This window comes from Amaranthus tricolor, chromosome 2, assembly GCF_026212465.1.
Source record: "Amaranthus tricolor cultivar Red isolate AtriRed21 chromosome 2, ASM2621246v1, whole genome shotgun sequence".
Lineage (NCBI taxonomy): Eukaryota > Viridiplantae > Streptophyta > Magnoliopsida > Caryophyllales > Amaranthaceae > Amaranthus > Amaranthus tricolor.
Window position 1 is genome coordinate 39115560 of NC_080048.1, and position 20830 is coordinate 39136389.

Here is a 20830-nt window from a genome sequence, read left to right on the forward strand (position 1 = left end):
GGGATCACTTCATCACAATCGAACTCGGGATCACTGATGGTTATGGGTCTAAGATTTTATTGTATTTGCTCTGAAGCCATCTTAAATTTGAAGATATGAGCATGATGTTTTGAGATTAAGACGTTTTGAGTTTGAGTTTGAATAATGTAAAAGATGTTTGGCTCGTCTTGTATGAGACCATCTCATTATAAAACGGACTCATATAATTAATGTATCTGTCTAATTGATTATTTTAAAACTATAAAAGATCACTTTAACACACTAAATATATATAGATCAATTCAATAAGATAATCTTATAATGATGCCGTCTAAAGCAATAAAAGATCTGCACACGTTCATCATATTATGTATCTATCTATTTATCTATCTATCACTATCTATTACCTATACAATACACTCTCCTTTCATGTCGACTTCACGATAAAAAAATTTCCCTCTTTTCATGTTCTATTAGACAAATAGTTTTAGCATTCATGTAATATCTTTTTGATTAATTTGTTTAATTGATTGGTTATAAAAGATTTTAAAACTACACCTTATTACTAATATTTTATAGAGGTGTTCAATGGGACGGGTTGACCCAATGGGTCAAGGGCCGGGTTCCATTTTAACGGGTCATTAACGGACCATTGTGGAAGGGGCGGGTCGGGGCGGGCCAGATAATTATAGAAATTGGTTGTAGAAAATATTTTACTACTTTTTTTTATATTTTTATATGATATTGTTATATTCATAGTTGAATTGACCCAACAGGTCATAAAGTATAATAAAAAAAACTATTTTATGAACTTTTAAAAAACGGGTCAAAGTGGGTCGTATTTAAACGGACTTTGACTCTCCCCGGCCCATTGAACGCCTCTGATATTTTACCTTATACAATCAATTAAAATATATAATGTCTTTTAATTACAATGGATAATTATTGGATAACATGTTAATTATTCATGTAAAAAATTTAATTTCATAAAAATAATTTTGTAATAAATTAAAAAAATAAAATAATTTTGAAATAGTTTTTCATAGATAATTGTATATATTAATTACATTGCTATATTCAAAAAAACTACACAAATTAAATAGGTTACACATTAATTATTTAAGTAAATAATTAGGATAAGATATCAACCAAATAAATTTCAAATGATAATTCTATCACCTATGTTTGACAAGTTTATAGTACATAAATAAATAAACTAGGTTATATGTTTATTATTATAGCAAAAAAATTGTTCTTAGGCTCCACTTATTTCAAGGTTTTACAAAGACATTGAACATTTAAATTATTTGTATACTCCCTCCGTTTCCAAATGTTCTTCCCATTTACTTTTTGCGCAGTTTTTAAAATAAATTTTGAGCCTTAATATCTCTAAAAACGCATCATTAAAATTTATAAAAAATATATAATAAAAAATTATACATTAAGACGAATCTAACGAGATCTCACATGGATATATTTTATCATCGATATATGTGTTAAAAATCTTAATCAAATTTCTCTCTCTAAATAGAATATTCTAAACGGAAATAACATTAGAAAATGGAGGGAGTATTATTTTAATGTGCTGAAATTTTCTATTGTTTTTATGCAATTACTTATGATATATATTGTTTAGTGCATAATTATATAATTATATTTTATACTTTTACGGTTTTTAAAACAAATAAATTTTTTATATTAACTTAAAGGGGCTTAGCATAAATTTGAAATATTTAATCCGTCATTTTTTCTTTAGCATCTCTCAATTTGCATTGGTTTCTATTTTGTTGTTGTTTTCATTTTGCATTATTTTCTTATTGTAATAAAACCGTATCAAAATTTTTATTCTCATATATATATATATATATATATATATATATATATATGCATATATATATATATATATATATATATATATATATATATATATATATATGCATATATATATATATATATATATATATATATATATATATGCATATATATATATATATATATATATATATATATATATATATATATGCATATATATATATATATACATATATATATATATATACATATATATATATATATACATATATATATATATATACACATATATATATATACATATATACATATATATATATATACATATATATATATATATATATATATATATATATATATATATATATATATATATATATGCATATATATATATATATATATATTGCTTGTGGCTCAACGGATAGTGCATCTATATATGGAGTAGAAAGTTTGGTGTTCAAACCCTATCGGGTGCAGGTATTCTTTTTTCTTTCAGGAAAAAGAAAAACCCCCATTTTGACCCTGACTTCCGCGGGATAGTAGAAGTGTTTATATTTATATTTAATCAATTAGACAATTAAATTTATGTTTTCATTACAATTCTGTCCTAATACTCTTCTTACTCATGTTCACTTTGATGCAAGTCTAGAGGATGAGGATCACATTGATGGAGTATATACAGTACAATAAAAAAAAAAAAAAAAAGAAAAGAAAACATGCTATAAAACTTGAAAAAGAAAAAAGTAAAAAAGGTCGTCAATCAATGATACAAATCCAGTCAAACTGTGCAGCCGTGAGTCCGTGACATTCGGCACCGTAATGGGAGACCATTTAATACCTCATCCGTTTATTATTAAAAATTATATTTTAAATGTAGATATATTATTTTATTGAATTATAAATTTGATGAAGGAAAAAATGAAATTAATTAATATTTTTGTATAGATATATTAAACAAAATTAGGAGAAATAATAAAGAGACAACAACTAATAAATTTTTTGTTATAAAGTTAGTGAAAAATATTTGAAGACAGATATATGAAGATTTATTAAAATGAGAATGGACGAGATTATTTTTGACCAAAATTTATATACAAATAGAAAGATTATTTATAAGAACAATAAAGGAAACACCTAAAATGACAAATGAAAATTTTTGACGGAACAAAGAGAGCAGCATATTATTTTCGATGACTTATGAAATTAATCTTTTTATTGTATCTCTTTTTTTTTTTTTAAGACTTAGAATTTTCAATAATTCTCATAATTTTTTTCAACCACACAAATTTCTTACTACCATTAATAAGGATATCTTTGACTTAAACACACTCTCAAGTCAACAAATTATGGACATATTATATCTGTTCTACCATAGTTATTATTTAGTGTGAAAATTAAGAAAAATGACACTAAAATATTTAATATTGTGCATTGTGGGAAAAAAATATGAATAAGATGAAAAAATAAGTTAGTATGAATAAAAATTAAAAAATAAATATAAGTTATAATCAAGAATAGAAATGAGCGAAATTTAATAAAATTGACTTAAAAATTAGATAAATTTTAAACGGAAAAGTACAATCTCAAATAAATATCCTTTCCCACTTGTAGGCTTGTAGCCCTTGCGCCATAAAAAATGAGGCCAAAAATAATGGTTATGTGAAGGTTCAATAATTATAAGAAAAAATAATATCCTTTAGCACTAAACAAGGTCTCTATTTTAGATCTATTTTAATTTATTTTCAAACAAATTCAAAAAAGTTGCTTTTGAATTGAGACGCTATTATGCAACCTTGTGTATTCTCATCAACTAAGAGTCAAATATTACATTCATTTGGGATACTTTTAGACACAAAAGCTTATACACCCAAAAAATAGGCTTGAAAGCATAACACATCTTGTTGTATAATTGAGCAATAAATTAGATGACGACATACTATACCTTTATAAAAAATTTATAAAAAATATGTAAGATTACTAAAGATATATAGTATTTAAAAAGAAAATGAGACAATAATAGTGAATAGAAGGAAATATTACATTCATTTGGATATATAATGACTCGAAAGCTCATAAATCAATAAAATAAAAGTAGCAAAATCAATAAGACAAAGATGTATATCCCTCCGGTCACCACCTTTTGATGGGCTTGAAAGCAGTACACACCTTGTTATATAAATTAGACACAATCAACTACTATATAATGTAGTTGAACTATTACATCATCATCATTCATAATCGGTGTATCCCGCTCATAAAAACTGTGATCATGATCTGAAGAAGATTAGACGACGGCAGACCATACCTTTATAACTTCAATATGTTGTGTTAGGCATGAGAAGAAAAGGCTAGACAGGCACAGGAGCTTTCTCTTTATAATCAGCTTTCTCTGCAGCTTCTGCTTGTTCTCTAAACTTCTTATATATATCTCCTCTATAAAATTCCCTAGTTCTAACAACCAAAACCAAACTAACAATTGCACCAAAAAATGTTGCACAAGCCAAAACTATAAAAGACAGTCTATAACAGCTTGATCCAATACAAGTTAGTTCCTTAACATCAGATCTATTTAGTCCCTTTTTACCCAATTCCTTAAGGGCTTCTTTGTCATATAACATTCCAGTGACCTTAACATTAAGGATATATGACCCAAGTGGGCTAGCCAACTGCCCACAATTGAACAATGTGGAGTAGTATTTGAGCCCAAACAACTCTGATATTATGGCAAATAGTAAGGGTAATTGTGCTCCAAACGAAAACCCGATGATCACCGATGCCACGTAGACTGATCCCGGTAATGGGAAAGCGATGATGAGGTGTCCGACACACGCGAGTAGTAGGACAAGTGTCATCATTAAGGGTCTAGGGATCTTATATTTTGCTAAGAGTGCTTCTGATACAAACCCTGAAAAAACTCTCCCAAAATAGTTCCATATACTCACTAAGGACACAAATGAACTAATTGTTTTTGTAGGGTACCCTAATGATTCCCCAATTTGACCTAAATTGTCCACAGCTGCTAAACTTGATCCTAATCCACATAATGTAGCTAAGAATAAGATTCCCATATCAATACTCAAAAGGGCTTGTAATATAGTATAATCTTCCCCTCTAGATGGCTTGTTACATATGGTAAGAAAACATGATCTTTCCTTTTTAGTCATATCCATCGAATCGGATGCCTTTTGATATGTATGTTCTATTGATTTTGCTACATCACCAGTAGAATGGGCGTGATCATGATCATGACCCTGATCATGATCATGATCGTGAACAAATGTTTTGATTTCGGATCGAGATTTAAGAATCAAATACTCTTCCTTAATAGCAATCAACAAGGGCAAGAACAGCATAACACAAACAATGGTAGCACTAACAGCATAAGCAAATCTACTGAAAGTTAGAAGAGTCTGCAAAATAGTCATACCCATAAGAAATAAGGCTAACCCAATTGAGACATACAAGAAATGGTAAAAGACCTTAATTTCATTAGGGTTCCTATAAACTTTTAGGGTCCTAATAGTATACACAAAAACAACAGAAATGGCAGCAGGTAACCATCCAATTAACAGAATTAAAGATTTAGAATCATCACCATAAACAGCTAAATATATCTGGGTCATTATTGCACCACTTAAACCCACAAATCCCTTCAATAAACCCAGCATAATCCCCCTACTTTCTGGGAAATTTTTAACACAAGTAACTAAAGCACCAGTATTAGCAAAATTCTGGGAATTTGCGCCTATCATAATGTATAAACACATTTGCCAAACTTTAGGTTTAGGGATTTTATTAGTAACAGCAAGCCAAATCATGAAATACCCAGAAAAATTCATGGCAGAACCGATCAATAAAACAGCCCAAGTGGGTATAATTTCTGCAATTAACCCAGAAAAGACACCGACATTTGCACCCAAATCTTTAAAGAAACCCAAAAGATTAAGAGTTGATTGATCATACCCTAAAGAAGATTTGATATCTTTTGAATATCTACCAAAGAGGTAAGTAGCACCTGCACCTGCCATAATTAGAAAGGATGCAAAAACTGTGAACCATCTTCCTGTGACTACTTGAACAGCAAAATTCATTGATTTTCCAGTTTTAAATTTGGTCATTTTTGAAGATTTGTGGGATTGTTGATCCAAAAAATGGGTAGTTTGTTTATAGTAATAAGTTTGTTGGAGTAAGGGAGTTTTAAGAAATGAGAAAAATAGAATATATAAGAGATGCCAACTTCAAAGACTGAATTATGAATGGATAAAGATAGACAATAATAATAAGACAAAAAGGAAACCTGAAAAGTGTGGTATTTATAGATCTATGTACTATGTATCATTGCTATTGATTGATGTACTTATACCTAAGAGGGATGATCATTGATTAAATTTGGCTAGAATTGGGAAATATGTAACTGTGTTTGATTTATGGTTTTTTATTTTTGTTATTTTTGACTTTTGGCTTGTTGGTTGGTTAAACAGTTAAAAAAGTATTTAGAAATACCTTTTAAGTCAATTGAAAAGCTGGCTTTTAAGTCATAATAGAAATATAGCTACAAAGACCGTCTTTCAAAGAGACCACATCAAAACAAGATGTCCACATTAGCATCACATTTAGTGCAAAAAATTAATATGGATTCATGAATGTTATGATAAAATTATTTAACATGTAATATACTCTTTTTGCCCCTTAAATTTATTTTATTTTTTCATTTAGAATTTATGCTTCTTAAATAATTAAATAATTTTCAAATTAGTAAATTCGGTATGAAAAAGAAGTGTATTTGGTTAATATGTCTCATTAAGTTTGTGTCATTATCACAAGTCCATGTATTGTAAAACAAGATCACATTATAAGATCACATTATCAAATTACATCAAGCACAAAAATTAATGATTTACTCTCTTTTGTCTTTTTCAATTTGCATTATTTCTATTTTTCATTACCCCACTTTAGAATTTCTATTTTTTATTACCCCAATTTGGAATTGGACCACATCACCTTTTTTTTTATTCCATCTACACATATAAATCTTTTTATACTATTTGTTAAAGTATATAATATGTTATGAGACCTCAATCAAAAGTTATACTCATATCTAGTGTTAAATATTCAACTTAAATGAGCGGTGATTAAGATTTAAACCTGTAACTTCTTGTCACGCTGGCTCAGATACATACTGAGGAACAATTCAATGAAAAACTTAAATTTATGATTAAGACCTAAAAAATATGTTATATTCTCTTCTTTCATTAAAATATATAATTCTTCATAAAAACTAAACAAGATAAAGGATTAATTATGAATGCAAGGTATGTTGCAACTTGCAACTTATACTACTCACGGGCGGCCTTACCTCGTCAAACTTGTGCTTGACCTACGGGCTAAGGTTCACACTTCACATCCTTCCCATTTTATTTCTATATAATTTTTTTTTATCATGCAAAAGTTGGACAAATAAAATTTTAATACTCCCTCATATTCATTTATTTAGGAATATTTTTCTTACAGGGTCAATTTATTGATTATGTTTCACTTCTATATTTGTTTTTCTCTTTTACCTTTTTATCCTTACCACAACAACACATTAATATCAATGCCCTTTATAAAAAAAGTAAGTTTCCTACTCACTTTCAAGTAGTTTTCAACCCCTCCTAATTTTTAGTGTAAAAGGGAAATGCCCCTAAATCAATGAATATGAGAGTATATTTTAGGAATCATTCGACAAAAGCAGCCATAAAATTTAAGACTTAAAAATTATAAACACATAATTTTTTAAAAAAAAAATATAAAAGCAAAAAATCAAAAAGCGAAGTTATCAAATTATGGTGAAAATGAAATAAGTGATCAGCTAACTTATTAATTTACCTTTGATCCAATCAAATGATCTTGGATTGAATTTGGGGAGGAATCAATGTGATATAAAGATGTAAACCAACATTCAAATCGACGCAATGTATTAGCCAAACAATCCTCAAATACAATCAAACAGTGACTTGTCTTCACACAAACAGAACAAAAGTAACCGGATAGTTCTTGAATTGAAAGATTAGGAGTTTTAATCCTCCAAGGCCAACAATTCCCTAATTACAACAAAGGACTACTCTTAGTTGCAAAAGGTGATGATCTTGCACTACTCAAGATCTTTGAATGTTCATACACACTCAAGAAGAAACAAAGAAATAAAATCCAATGAATTTGATTTTTCTGAAATTTCAAAGTTGTTTATTACAAGGCTAAGACCCTTTATTTATAGACGTGAGGGGTGGGGAAATACATAAGGATGCTAATGACTCAAACAATTAATAATAATGGTCATTTAAAAGCCACGTGCAAAACATGTGCACATTAAAAAGAATGAAAAATAAACTATTCTAAGTACTCTGATATTGTGGCAGAGAGATGCTCAACAAGCGACATTAAAACAATAGTAATTCATGAATACTATTTACAATGCAAATGTAACAAATAATTTGTATTAGCAATAATAAATGAATGAAACGTGTGGATCTAATCAATACGCATATTGAATTCGTAGATTTTCGTAGTACGAAAATAATAAGTAATAAACTAGCTTGGACACACTAAAATGATGACTATAAAAATTTGAAAATAATTGGGGGACTCTTTAGTCGTATCCTCCTTTATAAGTATAGGTCGCCGCCTTACTTTCCTTTCAGACTCTAATCCTAATTCTTATGAGCGGTTTACATTGGTTATGGTGATGATGATGATATTAATCTATATAACAACCACACGAAACATGAACGATAAAAATGTACAAAGAGATAGACCCATATAATTAGATTTGTATCACTTTAAAATTTTAAATAATTACCTTAGCACAATAAATGTATATGCCTCAACTTAATTGAGATAACATCATTTAAAGATGTGTGAATAATTTTTTATAATTTAAAATGATTGATTAGAGAAATGAGCTAAATATATGGGTCTATCTTATGGTCAGGTTGTAATACCCCGTAATTTATTACATTAATATGTAAATTTTTAAAAATAATTTAGAAAAAAGATTTAATATATTTATCATCGACTAATTGAATTAGCCTTTAGATACATACATTTCTTTTATTTCTTTTATTTAAGTAGTCAATGATTATTATTATTATTATTATTATTATTATTTTAATTATTAATATTATTATTAAAATAAATCAAAGTTACTATGGGCTAGAATTATTTTTGGGTCTTACAGATAACATACATAAGTGGTTTGAGTGGGGTTTTTAAATTTAAAAGTAAACACTAACTTTTTTTTTTCTTTCTCATCTTCCATAACCTTCCTTTGCTCTTCTCCTTCTTCCATCTCCCTCCCTCACAACACCAAACCACCACCACCACAACTAGTGGCTACCGCCACCAGAAACCGGCGCCACCAGAAGCAGGTCGCCGCCAGAAGCCATCACCAGGTATATTCATCCCTATTTTTGTGAGCTTTTTCATCCTTATTTTAAATTAGTGCTTTTAATCTTTAAAGTTTTAGGTAATATTCATGAATCTTAGTTTAAAATTAGTTTATATCTTGATAGAATTTATAATGGGTAAGTGTTAAAAGTGAGATTTGAAAATAAATAAGTCAGAGTTTGTGTCGGGGATGAAATTAAAGGAAGCATATATACTATTTTTATGTATTTTGGTGATTTTGTAATGTTGGGACAAATAAATAGAAGCTTTGATAAGTATTGTTATTGATTAATAATGATGGTCTTGATGATTAAAAATAGTTAAAGTTGTTGGTCACTTTTTTTAGTTAAAAATATAAATTAATTATGCTAATCGTGGTGAATGTGATTATTATTGTTGGTTTGGTAGTGATAAAATTACTAATAAAGAATTAGTGATAAAATTACTAATAAAGAATTAGCGATGAAATTACTTATAAAGAATTATTGTCTAAAATTAATAATAAAGAATTATTATATCATGTGTCGCTAGCGGTGATTAAGTGTCGTAATTGTAATTGTGGAAACATAGTTGAGCTTTAATTGATGTGGTTAGTATTCAATCGTCGCCAAACTAATTTCTTTTTATGGTTATAAGATGCCTAAGCTACTAAATGCTTTGTTCTCTTGCTTTGTCACTTCAAACCTTGAAGAATGTAACAAACATGCTTGAAAATCATTATCACCTTGAGTTAAATTATTGAAGTCATGTGTAATACATTACGTTATACAATTTAAGCGAACATAGTCTTGTTTTATTGCAAAAGTGTGTGAATTAAATCTTTTCCCCTTGAATATGCCTTGTTTTAGAATTTAATAGAAACTAATATTATAATTAGATTGATTGATGGCAACGTTTGGGACTAAACATGTTGTGTGTATGATTAGATTGCATATTCATATGCGTTGTGGCTTGTAAGGATAGAAGTAGGGTACTTAGTAGAGCAAGTAGCTCCTAAAGGAAGTCAAGTAGACATACTAGTCTTACTTTAAACGTGTAGGTGTCCGGTTCATAAGAGGGCCGTAAGAACCTCTTTCGAAGTGATTGTTGCGACTTGTTATCCTGCAATTGCAGGTAAGTACACGCAGTAGCTAACTCTTACATGCATTTTGAATATGTTTTCTTTGCGTAACAATATTATATGAGTTATGTTAACTATGATTTGCTATTAAACATTATTATGTTAGTGTTTCAAGTGTGGATCGGTTTGAAGAGATGGTAGAGAATGGGTTTTAATGTTGCGAGAGTGGAATGTTGGATTATATGAGATGAAATGGGAATGATTCCTTATTGATAAGCTTTGAATTATGTTTTATGAATGGGAATGAGTCCCTTATTGATGAGATATTAAGTTGGTTGTTTATTGTGACTCCACTGGATTGGTACCATAGTTGTTTAGTTTCTGGAGGTATGGATCATCTGTATATGGTCGCTGTATGGGGGTATGATCATACCTTGACATTGGGCGCCGGCATGGCCGTCATCGTCCTTGGCTAAGGTGTTACCATGCGGGTCTTGCAAACTCCAATATGGTGGTCTCTTGTCACATAAGAGAATATATGAAACCAAATAAGAGATAGAAAATTGTGAAGGCATTGAGAAGTACATAGAAATAAGTAGTAGTTGGAGTTGAAACTTACACATTGGAATGTCTCCCTCACCATGTTTTGTTGAAGTTGATTGTTGGTTATATATATAACATGTTAGTTACTAACGTGTACTATTTGTTTCTTTGTTGATGGCTTGTCTTTGATGGCCCTTCTATGGCACGTTGGTCTATTACCCTACGTTGAGCAGCAGGGGTATCATAGATAGATCTTGCAAGTTTTGGAGATTCCTTGCATTGCATACCGGGGGAATGAGTGAGAACCTTGAAGCTTGCAACGTTATATTTGTTTTTGACGCTACATGTGGTTTCTTTGTATTTAAATTTTTTATGTTTTTTGGCTTGAGGCACATGCCCTCTTTTTGATGTACTTCGTTCCGCTGTAAAGGTTTATTTCGTACGACCTTTCATATTTTGTTATTTTAGCTTGAATGGCTTGTAAAGTTTGGTTATGTTTTTTGAAAATCCAAGTGGTTACATGGGAACCACAATCCATGCTTAGCATGTCGACAGAGAATTTGGCGATGATCATTCCATTGTGATTTTTTTGTTACAAGGTTGTTGATGCGTCTTCTTTATTATGTTTTATTGCTTGTTTAATTCTTTTGATGTGTCCAATTTCAGGGCAGATGCTGTCGAAATTTCTGCACAATTTTGTTTGGAAGTTTTTCTATAATCTCTTTAATTAAATCAATCAAACTTTACCTTTTTTTACTTTTCCTTTTCTTTATTTTATTTTCTATATTTTATTTTTAATGTGACACCCGAATTCCTCCGTTCCCTTGCGGTTTTGGTTTCGTTTAGAGGGTCGGAAATTCAGGGGTGTTACATAGGCGGTGTAATACAAGATGAGCTGAAAAGAAAATGTGATACATATGATGAATAAGAGAGGTTATATTATTATTATTTTCATTTTTATTTTCGAATGACTTACTTAATGATCATATATACAATATTCACAAAATCTTGGATGAGATTGACTCATTTGTAAGAAGCATTTCATTAGGCTGACCCAATTTTTTTCAACTCGTCTTATATGAGATCATTTCACCATTATAAATAATTATTTTAATAGACTATTTATACATAATCTATCCCAATAGAAATAATAAGATCGTCTCATTAAAAATTTGTGTATTATTTTACAGCTAGTCTCTTGAGAGACTATCTCTTTGAAACACATATCTCAAGTCCAGTCCATTAAAGATTAATACTTGAGTACCATATTCTTAATGTCTATTTATATTATCCTTAATGCTTACTTACCTTATTCTTAATGCTTACTTTTAATATTTTAAATATCTACTTACATCATTCTTAATGAATGCTTACAAATTTTAAAAAATATATAATGGGCTGGTCCAATTAGAAATTATCTCTCAAATAGACCGTTTCTCACAAAAATTTGTGATTATTTTATCATGATATCTTGTATTCTACACTAATTCTTAAATGAGACGATCTCACGGTGAGACCATCTCTATTGGGCTGGCCCAATATACACTTTATGTCTTAAAGTAATCACTTTTAACGTTAAAATAATCACTTATATTTTAACATAATCACTTTTTATAGTCTTAAAGTGAATACTTATAACCTTAAAACGTTTACTTACAATTTTAAAGTAATTATTAAAAAAATAGGCTAATTATATGAGCCCGTCTTATGATAAGACGATCTCATACAAGATGAGCTCTGTATTCTATGTGGATTTATTTTTTGGGCTATTTAGGTTTTTCGGACTGGGCTGGGCTGAGCTGAGCTGAAAATTATCATAAAACTAACTTATGTGAACCCACTTATACCTTTTATGGCCCTATCTAATACCCAACTTAATAAAACCCTAGCTATTTAAATGAAGCAGACAACAAGAAGTTCTTCCCTATTTCAATGTTCTACGGTTCTCAGCTCTTTGCATAAACCCTAATTTTGATTTTACTTCCGATCTATCGCCTGCAATAAGAAATGGTAAATTCTCTATCTTTGTTCAATGTTAATTTGTTTGATTGTAGATCTGGATATGGTGAAACCCTTATTATTGTGCTTTATTGAAGTCGAGGAGAAAGACCAGAGAGCCGAAGGAAGAAACCGTCACTCTAGGCCCTGCTGTTAGGGAGGGTGAACACGTTTTTGGTGTTGCACACATTTTCGCTTCTTTCAATGATACTTTCATTGTAAGTCTTTTTGATTATTTTTTTTTGTAATTGTGATTGGATTTTGCATGACTTGTAATTTGATCCGGTTTATTTTATTTGTTTGCAGCATGTTACTGATTTGTCTGGAAGGGAAACACTTGTTCGTATTACTGGTAATGATTTGTTGCTATTTTGATATTTTCAACTTTTGTTTCTTTTTTTTTTTTAATTATTTTTTGTATATGTTGTTTGTTATTGTGGTATGTGATATTTACAATTGAATTGAGTATTTTGATGTAATGATGCGTTATAATGACAAGCTAATTTAAGGCAGTTTGATCGTATTGGGATACGTAATTTATACTTCTATTGTGAAGATGAAAACTTTTATGTGTAACGCTTTAACCTGGCCTTGTTGATCAATGGTTGTTTGTGGATGGAACAAATATGTCCATGACATGAAAAGAGAGAAAGAATGTGATATGGCAAAATTAGGAAATGTTGGGAGGTTGAAGGGATACAAACCCATAAGAAAAAAGAGTAAAAATTAAAAGGATGAAAAGAGTGTCAAACTTTTTAGGGAAGCTACGAAGTAATATTTTCTGTCTTAGAGTTTGATTTTCGCCCCTTTCTACTTAATTTTATGTAACCAAGTTACAAATTGTTAAGTTTCTAATATTCTTTTGAGATTGTAAATTATGGAATTTGTCTATGATCATTGTTTAGTTTTTTGCCTTACATGCATTGTTAAGTTTCTACCTGTAAAGAATGTTGTAAAATGTGCGTTTTGTTTGGGCAGATATCAATATTTGAGAAGTAGTTTTCAGTGGCTGTTTTATATTAAGATGAAATGCACTAGTGATTTATTGCTTTGCTCAACTGAACGTCCGAATTGTTTCCTGCATCTTCTTTTCCTATGCCCTATATCAATTTTGACTGTTGATTATGTTTTATTTCTGATTTGTTATCAACTGTAATGTGTTTTCTTTTAATGCCCTTTTTAGTTTATCGTGCTGATTTATTCATTTAATTTCATATATTGGTGTGCTCAGGTGGGATGAAGGTGAAAGCTGACAGGGATGAGTCTTCTCCTTATGCTGCTATGCTTGCAGCTCAAGATGTTTCACAACGATGCAAGGTATCCTACTTTTCATTCAAGATTATCTATCGTGTTGCAAAAAATTTCCTTCATGTTAATTACGTGAATTTTTTTTAATGTACAGGAACTTGGTATTACTGCTCTCCACATTAAGCTCCGTGCTACTGGTGGAAACAAAACCAAGACCCCTGGTCCAGGCGCGCAATCTGCACTTAGAGCCCTTGCTCGTTCTGGGATGAAAATTGGTCGCATTGGTATGCTCTTTTACTTGTTTTTCTTTCTGTTAAATACCTATATTTTCAAATCTTCTGCATGGAAGGCACTAGACATATAGTTCTTTGTTCAACTATTGAATATCTTGTAACAAGAACAGTACCTTTTTTTTTACCTTTGTTTGCAGAAATTGGTTATTGATCTCTCCATTAGAATATTTCTTTTGATAAACTAAACCTGGAATTCCTCAATTGTGTGATGTTTTCATTAATTTGTTTGATTTCCATTTGTTTCATAAGTTTCTGGGAAGATTAACCTTCTTTGGATCAACTATACCTTGCTTATGTGTTATTCTTGCTCGTGTCTCTTCATGTTTAGCTCCTCATTCCTAACATTAGACTGAAACTACTGTGACACTTCATGCTATCATGAAAATGCATGCTGTTTCCAATCATAATTTCTTTGATATGCAATGCTCTTTTCATGTTTGAGGAAACATTGGTGTCTCACTCTAAAGGCTATAGTGAAGTACTTATGTAGTTTCTGTTGGCTTGCAGAGGATGTTACCCCAATCCCAACTGACAGTACTCGCAGAAAGGGAGGACGAAGAGGAAGGAGGCTGTGAATCATCCTATTCGAAAATAGCCTACATTGTTGCATTTCAATGTGTTGGGTAGTGTAGCTGTTTAAGCCTTTCCCTATTTTGAACTTTTAGTTTTGAATTGTCCTTATGAATTATGAAGGTTTGTTTGAAAGATGCAATTTTGATGTTATTTGAGATGAAATACAAATATTTAAGTCTTCTGATCACTTTTGTTGTAGGTTTCACGTCTTCAGTTATAATCACGTGTGTCAATATTATTTTGTTTGCATTTGCATTTTTAATTCTCTTTTCATTTGGTGTTCTGTTTCTGCACTAAATCCTAAGGATTGTTTCTAATTGAAGGTAGTAATTTTGATGTTTATATAGAGCTGTTTCATTATGTGAAGTACAAATTTTAGCAAAACATGTGTGAAATTGTGAAATGATGAATAGAAGACATCGTCCAAGAAGCCCAAAGTTGGTTGGATAGAGGATGTGATTGACAATAGTATAGATGAATGGTGAAAAGATTTGGAGGAAATCGTCTTGAACCTATCGATGCAACCAGAATCCTCAATCCCCCAGTGCTGAACTGATGGCAATGTTGAAAGATGTTGGGTGGAAAGCTCATACGGCTCCTTTTATAGTTGGAGATATGCTCCCATTGTACTGAGCATATCATTCATATTATTCATTTAGGCCCAATTATTTCAAATTTTTCCATATTTGGTATTTTTTCAAAAATAAATTCTTCCTATCAAACATATTTTCCATATATAGGATATCAACATATCGTAAACTAAACTCTTCCTCTTCTACGCTTCTACAAATTTTGACCTTCGATTTTTTTATTCATGCAATTTCTTATCTTCCTCATACATGAGAACCCTTAGTAAATAATTTTTTTACTAAAGAATTGTATAACGGAATACTAGCCGGTGATACCCTCAATTCAATTTTTTTACTATACTTCCTTTGTTCTAAAATACTTACAACATTTATTTTTTCACATGGTCTAATACACTAATTCAATCTTTAATATCTATAATTATGTATAATAAAAAATTATAAAATATTGATATTAATAATCTTTGCATCGAGACGAATCAAATAAGATCTCATTTGACTATGTTTTAACTTATACATTACAAATTAATCACAAATCAAGAAACATAAATAAATAGTGTAAATATTTCCAATATTGCAAGTAAATCGGAGGAAATAGTTACATAAACTAAATTTGAGATGAAATCCCAATAATAATGATAATAGTTATGCTGTCACATAGTAGTATACATTAACACATCACATGTATAATGTCTCCAATAGCATGTGGAATGATAGGCCACAACTCAGCTCAGTACAATTAGACGTTTGGTTCCTATCCAAAGGTACATGAAAATATTTATATTCTCAATTTCAAGAACTTTTTCAATTTCATGGGACCAAAATGTTTTCTTTTGTGATAATCATGCATTCCTACTGCTCTCTAGGTTTGCTCTATAGATATTTATTGCAGAAATTTAAGAAAAGGACAAAAATAAATATTGTAGTGTAGTAAAAAAATATATAAATAAGATGATGTAGTAAATTAAATTTGTTGATAAGAATTAAAGAAGAATGTAATCATGTTTAAAAATATAAATGAAACAAATTTAATAGACAAGAAGTAATAAAAAAGCAAGTGGGGCAAATTTCTTGGGACGAAAGAAATACATATTTTCAATTTCATTTTGTTGATTCAGTTGAATTGTTTAACAGACTGATAATATCAATTCTTTTGTTAGCTATTAAGATAATTGTATAAGCTATGGTCAAGAGAAGTTTAGTAAAGATAAGTTATTTGTTGATTATAGAGAAAAAGGGGCAATAAGGTTAGAAATCATTGTAAAACCAAAACACCATTTTGGTTTTGGTTTATAAATCAGTTTTCGACTTGCATAAAATCGGTTATCAAAAACGGCAAATCAATAAGCCAGATCCAACAACCATAAAAAAAAAAAAAAAAAAAAAAAAAAAAAAAAAAAAAAACTAAAACAGTCACTTATCAAACATATTGAAATTTCAATAAAGTTTTTTTTAATGAAAAATTTATTGGTATATAAAGTCAACTTATATTTAGGGTTTGTGGTAGTGACTTGTGAGAAGTACTCTAGTGACATTGGTAAGAACCTATATACAATCTTACAAATATACTCACTTTGTTTGTTTTTGTTTGTCAAGGTTTTCATCAAATTGTGAGAGATTTTTACTCAAAGCATAACAAATAAAAAACGATAAAAGCGACTTTATATACAAAATGAAAAACACATGCGTTGTTTTGATGCAAGAAAATAAGAGAGAAGAAATTACATGAAATTATTAAATTTACTGATAACAGTTGGAATCTTTCCTTTATTTTGAACATTTTTATTTATTTATTCTTTGTTTATAATATTTTTAACCAACCATTTAATTTTTCCCATACAAGCAGTTTAAAGTTAAACTTATAAAGTAGCTATCTAAATAAAAATAGTTTTTTTTATTAAATTTTAAAAGATTATAATTAGGACAATTCATATTAAGTCGTCTTATGAGACAATTTGAATAAAGAATTTGTCTAGTATCAAAATTTCTTGGAATTGGATGTTGTATAAATAATTGGGTGTGGGCCGAGACAACTAGGCCATAATAGACTTCTTTTAATGCTTCAATGCCCTTTTATTTAAGGCCAAACTATGACCCCATCATGTGCTAGGGAATGTTTATGCATGGCCTTCCATTTAGGGTGAGGCATGTTGGACTTTTCGTTACAGGAGCTTTTCTTTTTGAGAATCTTGTTCAAGTCGAGAGAGTTTTTTGATTACATTTTTTTTTATGAATATGGGTTGTCATCTCTCTTTCCTACCCAAACTCTAATCATTGTTTTCTTAGGCGGAATACACTAGCTACGAAGATGATGAAGATTATGTTATGTGCACCTTTTGATGGAGTTGTTAAATTTTAGAGAGTAAACATTCGGTAAATTATTGATTGTTGGTAGTTGTTAAATGTTCGGTAAATGATGGAGTTGTTAAATTTTAAAGAGGAAATGTGTTACGGTAGGCTAAGTGAAAATCAACATTGGAATATTGTCTGGAAAAGATTAGTACTTGCTATACAACTGAGACAATTCCGAATTACGAACATACTTTTATATTAACGATTTATACATTTATTTATTTATAGTTAATTTTGATTATTCTTGGTTTGGACCTTGACTTCTTTGTTTGGGTAAGATCATGCCACATTAGTAATAAAAATCAACAATTGAATGTTGGAAATATCATGATTTTAAACGTTATTTATGAAAATTCTAAGATATTAATAACAATACTTGATTAATCAAAATGATTATGATAGCCAAATTAGTAATCAAAATGATGATGATAACCCATTTTGTTAAAACCACACACGTATATGCTACTCTAAGTACCGAGGTTAATAATATCGTTATATGAGGTTAAAAGTCTTTTAGTAATAATTTTACTTTATATATTTTCGATTTTTTTTTAATTACTAGTAGCTTTGTAGTTGCCTTTTTGCCCTAATGTCTAGTTGCTCTTAAACTGCTCCGTGTTTTGTTTATCTATCGTCTCTTTAGTTAGTTATTCATTTGTTCTCTTAAATTTGTTCTTTTTTATTTTTTTATTTTTTTAGTTATATTTTTATTTAAGCCTTGTTTTTGCTGGTGTAAATCTTTTTCTGCAAGCAGTGATTTCTTGTGAAAACATTGTCATTTGTATCCTTTTTATGCGGGGCTTCTACATGTTTGGGGTTAAACTAATTGCTTTCCTCTAGTACGACGAATATGTATTGTCTGTCACTTTTTCTCGCTCAAACCCTGCTTTCGAACGAGACATTGAGTATGATGATGATATTTTTCACTTTTTAATTTAACCTTTTTAGTATGAACGTAGATATAAATTGAGGACGAAGAAAACGTACAAGTAACGCAGGCGTATAAATGATGGTGATAACCTTGCCACCTAATTATAATGCTAATCACCAAACTATTATTGGAAAGTAAAGTTTAAGAAAATAATTGAAATATAGACCTATATAATTTCTATTTTTATTATTTTTAAATAATTTAATATTTGTATTTTTTTTTTCTAATGACACTTTTTGTCACATTTTAATTGTTTACAGTAGAACCACATAAGAAGAGTAGGGGTAGACCAAGAAAAAAGCATAAGGAGAAAGAAAAAGTGGGTGTAACAACTAGTATATACTATGGTAACCGGTAAAAATGTGAAACAACAAGTATACAAAGATTATATTATATGTAAATAATCAATAGTAAGGATCATTTATCGCATATGGACAATAAAAAAAATTATTTAAGACAATTTTCCTGAGCTTTAATACTTCTATATCATCCATCAAAGAGAGATATTGATTTGTGTAAATATAATTAAGGAGAATTAGAATTTATAACAAGATTAAAAAAATTGTTGGGTTTGTTTCTAAATAAGAAAATGACACATAATAAACGGAATAATGAAAATGAAAATAAAAATAAAATTAAAGATGTTGATTGAACATTAGAGTTGAGTACGATTTGTGTTAGAAATGACATTATTGATTAACTTATTGTCTATCTACTTGATGAAATGAATGATGTTATGTTCAATAGTGTGATGATAATGTTAGTGATTGTGATTTGGATAATATTAGTGATTATGAGCCATAATTATTCTAACAACGGGAAGGGTTATTTTCGATATTTCTAGGTAAAATAAAATAGATGGGTCCGTGGTTGATTTTGGTTTTTTATGGGTAGTTAGCAAAATAACAGAAAACACAATCATATATATTATAATTATCATTGTATACGTGACATATACTTCTTAATTGAACAAAAACTAATATAATAGAAAACGCATGCTAAAGTTGAGGTATTAATTTTCAGCCCTTCTTGCATAAGACCGTATCACGGTGATACGACCTCAAACAAGAAGCACATATGCTAAAAGTTTCTATTATTGGGCTATTTAAATCAGGTATGAGACATATCTCACGGTGAGATTGTCTCATACACGAATCTGTGATTAGTTTTTGAATTTTTTTAACTTTTCCTTTAATAAATAACATATATCCAACTGTCAAATTATATTAAGCACTTTTGTAACAACTAAGTTAAATAATTGACTTATAACAACTAACTGCTCAAACCAGCAACAACATCTAACAGATATTGGTCAAACATACCCTGTTAAGACACAAGAGCCTAAGGTAAAGCTTAACACCAAAGAAAGTCTCACATTAAATTTCTTTATTGTATCAACATTTTTAATTTGGTCTCAAATTATTTTTAGGGCATGCTTGGATTGGGTGTAAATATTTAAGGGGAAAATAAAATCAAACTAAAGAAATGAAAGCAAATAAAAATGCATTTGGAGTGGTTGAGATAGTTATGAAGAAGGTAAAATGAGTCTGAAAAAAAAATAATAAAGGAAAAAGAAGATGATGTTCTCTATTATGGAGGTAATATATTCTCTCATCCTCTCATAGGATAAATATTTACCTCATAAAATTGAGAGTTCTATTCATTTTTCATTACTTTGCAACTATTCTTCTACCTCTACAACAATTAAATTTCACTAATTACTCATTTATCAACTTTATTTTCTTACTTTAACTTTTTTACCCCTTAAATATTTATACCAAATTCAAACATACCCTTAGATTCAACTATTTATCTCTGCATATTTCAATTATTTGCTAACCCTATTGGCCTTCTTTTTTAGGGTTCTAACTTCTAACCCTACTACGAGAAATTTATATTTATATTTTTGAGTTGTGTCAATTTTTTTTATGACTTCATAGAAATATTAAACTAATCTAAAAAAAGTTCCAATCATAATAGAAATCTTGGCTAAATACTATTTAATCCACGAATGAGAGATCATGAAATG

At 29.4% G+C, this 20830-nt stretch overlaps 2 protein-coding genes across 2 annotated transcripts; one reads left to right on the forward strand and one right to left on the reverse strand.

Moving 5' to 3' along the window:
* Positions 1–3647: 3647 nt before the first annotated feature.
* LOC130806712 (uncharacterized) lies at positions 3648–6072 on the reverse strand. The gene has a single exon (XM_057671900.1). It carries the CDS (start codon positions 5907–5909, stop codon positions 4140–4142), a length of 1770 nt encoding a protein of 589 aa, XP_057527883.1. The 5' UTR covers positions 5910–6072; the 3' UTR covers positions 3648–4139.
* A 6598-nt stretch (positions 6073–12670) lies between these two features.
* LOC130805962 (40S ribosomal protein S14-2) lies at positions 12671–15118 on the forward strand. The gene is made up of 6 exons (XM_057670825.1): positions 12671–12829; positions 12916–13035; positions 13124–13169; positions 14049–14134; positions 14220–14349; positions 14866–15118. Exons 1-6 carry the CDS (start codon positions 12827–12829, stop codon positions 14931–14933), a joined length of 453 nt encoding a protein of 150 aa, XP_057526808.1. The 5' UTR covers positions 12671–12826; the 3' UTR covers positions 14934–15118.
* Positions 15119–20830: the final 5712 nt, after the last annotated feature.

Excerpts from the sequence above, each read along its gene's own strand:
- LOC130806712 (XM_057671900.1), bottom strand. The coding sequence starts at position 5,909 with ATGACCAAATTTAAAACTGGAAAATCAATGAATTTTGCTGTTCAAGTA.
- LOC130805962 (XM_057670825.1), top strand. Across the intron at positions 13,036-13,123 it reads CTTTCAATGATACTTTCATT|CATGTTACTGATTTGTCTGG; the intron begins GTAAGTCTTTTT and ends ATTTGTTTGCAG. Across the intron at positions 13,170-14,048 it reads AACACTTGTTCGTATTACTG|GTGGGATGAAGGTGAAAGCT; the intron begins GTAATGATTTGT and ends TGGTGTGCTCAG.